Source organism: Phragmites australis, chromosome 1, assembly GCF_958298935.1.
Source record: "Phragmites australis chromosome 1, lpPhrAust1.1, whole genome shotgun sequence".
Lineage (NCBI taxonomy): Eukaryota > Viridiplantae > Streptophyta > Magnoliopsida > Poales > Poaceae > Phragmites > Phragmites australis.
The window spans coordinates 32,544,961-32,550,310 of NC_084921.1; the positions used below are offsets into that span (position 1 = coordinate 32,544,961).

A 5,350-nucleotide genomic window follows, 5' to 3' on the forward strand; every position below is an offset into this window, starting at 1 on the left:
TATTGAAATATTGAGTTTTACTGAGGTAATACATATTAATTGCAGAAAATACACAACACCATGCAATTCCTGATGACATTAGGGTCTAGAATGCATATTTACATAAGGTAAATACAATACATTGCAATATATTACAAACCTGAGGGTTAAAATGTATAAATATAATACACACCATATGCTATGACACAATTAAGAAGGCTTATAGGGGGTTTCTGGAAGATTGCCAGAGCCTGGTTAGCCTTTCATCCCATCGGCCCATGCGGGTGCCTCATATAAATGGGCTAGAGGGGGGAGGGTTAGGGTTTCCTACCCCCACTCGCCCACAATCGTCAGGTGCACTAGAGGCGTCGCCTGGCTGAGCCGCCCATGAGGTTCACTAGCCACTAGCCGCTAGGCTCCGATCGTGAGGGTGGAATGCCGACTTGGGCCGGCCATGATGGTTACGGTCGTCGTCCGGGTGCGACAGGATGAGAGAGGGGGGCCGAATGACCGGGAGATGCCTCCTTGAGGGCAGTCGACGAGGAGAGCCAACGGATCAGCGTCGTCGTCGAGTCTCCATTCGGGTGACACCATCACGATGGAACACGGAGAGCGAACGTTGGCAGCCATGAGAGCCCATCACATCTAGGTTAAGCGGTCGTCTACCGTCGCCCACTACTGTCGATGGGTTTGGGAGGGGCAATCGATCAAGCTGGCGCCACCGCCGGGAGGAGAACGAGCGCTGCTGGAGAGGGGTGGTGTGCCGCCACTTCAGGCTATGCCATGGAAGAATTGTCCATGATGACAGTTGTAACGACGACACTATCAATGAGGTGGCCGTCATAGAGGAAGGATGGCAGTTTCAAGCGCCATTGGAATGGTGAGTTCTCTAGTCACGATGATGCTTATTGTTGCTTTGTTATATTCGTCGGCCTCCTCTGAGTGATCCTGCAATGGTGTTCTTCCTTCTGTGTTCTTTGCAGCCGTCTGTTCTTGCGGATTGATCTGGCCAAGTAGCGTAGATTAGAGACATGTGTAATAACGTACTGTAAAACAAATGGGATACAAGAGATAGTAGAACTTAAGTGTGTGAGAATTGATGATTCATTTCCATTGATTTGTCGTATATTTATACATGGTGAAAGGGTGAGTTCATGTCTGTCCAGAAGACATCCCTTTGAACGGGTATATAACTGCTCATGGTAGTTGTGTTGCTCGTGTCTGTGGGGTGGATGGGGGGAGAATAACATTATGGTAGGAGATTAAGACAAGTGGTAGTTGGGAAGTGTGTGTGAAAACTTGTGAAGTACTGTGTGGTGGGAGAAGGAGGCTATGTTTGTTTTGGTTTCTGTTGACTTATGTTTCTCAAAAACCAAAAATCAGAAGTTTTTTAAGAAATAGAAACCAATAGAAGCCCAAACAAACAGTCTGTTTCTGTTAGTTTCTGGTTGTAATTTCTGATAAGCAAAAGCAGCCTTTACTATTACAGAAACCTGAGAAGCTAAAAATAAATCTGAATGTGTTTATATAGAAACAAACTTCTAAAAAAACTAGAACTTGTAGAAGTCTAAACAAATAGGACCTGAAAAAACTAGAGCTTGTAAAAGCCCAAACAACAGGACCTAAGACATGTGGAGCTGTGAAGCCACGTGGACACAGCGTCCGATCACATGGCGCGTCGGACGGCCGGGCTGTAACATTACCGTATTTAAAATGCTAAATTTCATTTCAAAATCATCTTTAGTGTGAATAACCCGCTATTGTGTTGGTGTTAGCATTGGCAGTACGGGCAGGGGAACAACGTCGAAGGGGGGACTTTTTGAGTCATAAGATCTGCAGCCAACTGCTCAATTTTATGTAAGTATGTAACTAAATAATACCTAAAACACTTTGAACATATATCTATTCAATTTATGAAGCCAATAAGTGTATCTAACAGACAATACATGAAACAGAAAGGTACGAACAAAAATTCAGGTGTAATATATTTTTTGATTTATTATTCACCTTAAGCAATGAATACAAAATAGGCTACAAAACAGACTCTGCCTCGCAACCATCATAGTACATGTTTTGTAACTACAGTACGATTTCAGAGGCTAACGGAAGTGTCACGTGTGAGGTGGATGTACTTGGAAAATTACATCAATGAATAGGGAAGCAATTCAGCCTCGAAAACTGTATGTATTCATTCCTGACTAATACAAGCACAGATGCAGTTATCCTATACAGTTATCGTGAAGAAATATAGTTTCAGCAGAACAGCCAGCCCCAATTGCAACAAGAATATCCCTGCAACAATCAGAAACCAACGCTCACCAGCATTTACAATGTGAGCTCGCAGGTTCACAGCAACGAAGGTAGCAGACATAAAACCAGCGACACCAGCGATCACCCATCTGAATATTTCAATCGGCACAATTGACAGAAGCTGTCACACGGAAGGAGAAAGGTTAGGTTTGGGACCAAAAAGGCTTCTTCTGGTTAAATTCTAATGCAAGAGCATATTGTAGAAACTAATCAAGATAATTCGAAGATAGAGAATTAGTAGATGATAGATATAGCTTCAGGAAGTAGAAAAAAAAAACTCTGAATGCCCTAGAGTCCCGAGTAAAACATTTTTATTTTGACCATTGATATATATATAAGTATTCAACCATATGAAATTGCTGAATTCATCATGAAAAAGTACTTACAAATTATACAACTTTTGTGACTTAAAACATACAGCTATACAAATCAGTGGTTAAAACGGTACCTTGCAGACCATGTCAACATTCAAAACAACTTATATTAGTAATCAGAGGTGGTATGGCCCTTGGAAATTAATTTGTTTCATCTAAGGGCTAAGACAAAGCAACTTCTTAAATGATGCAAGCTTGCTGCTCACTTTACAACTGTTAAACTCCAATGCACTTATATCACATTTCAAATAGAAGCCCAAACTCGTACTACTGATCATAGGCCATAGCAGCACCAATTATATACTAATAGAGTTGGAACACCTATAATTATGTGCATTTTAGGTAAGTTCCTCACCGATGCTGGGATGAAGATGAACAAAGAGTATCCATACAGGCACCACAGTTGCACCAGTCCCGCAGGTGCTGAGAAGTACTTAAGAATAACATATAATAGAAGGGGAACAAATGTCACGTAGCCATAGAATAAGCCGGCAGACCAGGTAACCAAGTTAATATCATAGTTCCACTCCTTCTTGTGCCATTTGTGCGATAGGTAGGTGACAAAAGTGGCAATGGATGCAGCAACGAAAATCAGGGTGGTGCACGTCCAGAATGGCCCATAACTATCAAATACAAAATGAAACAAGGCATAATCACTAACAAATTAGAAGCTGTTGATCATTAGTACAAGTACAAAACCTTCCAGATAATTGACATTCACCAAGTTATCTGTAATCTTATTCCATTTTTAGTCACCAAGTTACAAATACTTAATTTCCTAAATTGATATGTTTGAGACCTGTATTGCTCTTTTCAGGAAGGAAGAAGAGTTCAACAAAAGTTCTCGGGTATATTCAAGTTTATTTCATGTAGATCCAATACAGGACTATATACAACGTAGCAAAATAACAATTTAATTGCAAATGAACAGACCTGCCTTTCAACAGGCTATCTTATATGAAACAGACTTAGGTAATTCCAACTGGAAAATACTGGTGTTCAACAGAATGGCTGAATGGAAACCCCAATTGTTTGTTTAAAAATGAGGAACAAATTATGAATCTTCCAAGGCACATATATGGTATGTTTCATAATTAAACACAGGATCAAGGAAAGAGTGCCTTGAATTGTGTCAATTAACATTTCATCTAGAACATGAAATGAAAATGAACCTTGGGAGTTATGGATATCAAGTATTCCGCTCCACTAGCAAGTGCAAATTCTACATCCTCTTATAAAAGGGGGGGGGGGGGGTCTAACATCGCAATCATCTCAAACCCAGAGAACCATGTCAGCGATCCTCGACAATAGACAATAACCAATTGACCATTACTCTAAGGATCAGTTCAACCAAAAGCAGCGCATCCTGCTGTACCGTTGTACTTAGCATTTGGAACAATCAGCTATCAGAGCGTGAAACCAGAAACCTCATCCAACACCTCTCAACCACCGCCAAACTAAACATACCCACCTTCCGCACTGAAGGACAATCTATAAAGAATCACTGCCAGCGAAACAAACAGCTAAACCATTCTAAGCTCAATGATCTAACGCATTCGCTACCAAATGATAAAGGTCTTTGCAATGCTGTTAATATGGAGCTAAACTATGTTCTCTAAGAGAGGAGTGGGGAGGCTATAGAAGTATACAGGTCGGGGTTCTCGGAGGTCTTCTCGGTGAATGTGCCGCGGAAGGGGAAGACGGACTCCCAGATCCTCCCGACGACGTCGGAGGTGTCGACATCGAAGTAGGCCTTGTACGCCGCCACGGAGAACATCCGGAACCAGCCACCCTGCCCGGCGTCGTCCGCCCCCGCGCCTCTGCCTCCCGCACCACCGCCTCCTCCTCCGGCCTTGGACGAGAAGGTGTCTGCGCAAAAGCCACCACAGCCAGGCCACTCAATCAGATCCGAAGAGAAACCCAACGGGACACGGTGGAGGGACCGCGAGATCTGACCGTCGGCGTCGGTGGGCGGACGGTAGGCGCCGGAGATCTTGCCCCTGACCTCGGACGGCGGGAAGGTCTGGAGGTTGGAGTCGGCGAACCTGATGGCCGGCGGATCTGTCCCCGCCGCCGCCTGCGAGACGCGACGCGAGGAGAGGAGTGAGGCGGTGCCGCGCGAGAGGGGATAGAGAGACGGGTGGGAAGGGTACTTACCGGGACGGATCCGGAGGCCTTGGGGTCGTCGAGGGCGGAGTACCCACCGCCGGACATCATCTTCGCCGGCGAGGGAGAGGTGTCTCGCGGCGGGACGGGGCGGTGGGAGCGATTTGGGGGGGTGGGGGGGGGGCTTAGGCAGGCAGGCAGTCCGGCCGCGTGAACGAGGGAGGCGAGGATGATAGATCTCGCTGCGGCTTCGGCGTTGGCTTCTCGTTGAATTGGGAATCGGATCCTCTGAAGTCACCGACGTTTGATTTCAAACCTCTGTGAACCGTTGGACCGTGGATGGATGAATCAGATGTATTGCTACAGTATAACGGGAATAGTAAAATCGTAAATTAACGGAATTGTTGCTACATCACTTTTGCTACAGTAATTAACATCAGAAACTGTTATCTACTCATAATTTACTGTTCCCTCATGATTTCATACCTGAAGGCAGGGATCCGGATCCGTTGAATTGGGGCTGCTTGGTTAGGTCGTGCTCTAAAAATTTAGATTTTATTTAGTTTGAAATTAAATTTTAG

The 5,350-nt window shown here is 44.5% G+C and overlaps 1 protein-coding gene across 1 annotated transcript; it reads right to left on the minus strand.

Moving 5' to 3' along the window:
* Window positions 1-1,959: 1,959 nt before the first annotated feature.
* On the minus strand, window positions 1,960-4,924 carry LOC133915626 (uncharacterized). The gene is made up of 5 exons (XM_062358857.1): window positions 4,821-4,924; window positions 4,620-4,740; window positions 4,313-4,532; window positions 3,019-3,286; window positions 1,960-2,410 (listed from the first exon to the last, which is right to left on the minus strand). Exons 1-5 carry the CDS (start codon window positions 4,878-4,880, stop codon window positions 2,204-2,206), a joined length of 876 nt encoding a protein of 291 aa, XP_062214841.1. The 5' UTR covers window positions 4,881-4,924; the 3' UTR covers window positions 1,960-2,203.
* Window positions 4,925-5,350: the final 426 nt, after the last annotated feature.

Coding starts and splice junctions, on each gene's coding strand:
- LOC133915626 (XM_062358857.1), bottom strand. CDS start 4,880: ATGATGTCCGGCGGTGGGTACTCCGCCCTCGACGACCCCAAGGCCTCC. Junction 4,533..4,619: donor TCCGCCCACCGACGCCGACG/GTCAGATCTCGC, acceptor GCTTTTGCGCAG/ACACCTTCTCGTCCAAGGCC. Junction 3,287..4,312: donor ACCTCCGAGAACCCCGACCT/GTATACTTCTAT, acceptor TGTATTTGATAG/TTATGGGCCATTCTGGACGT.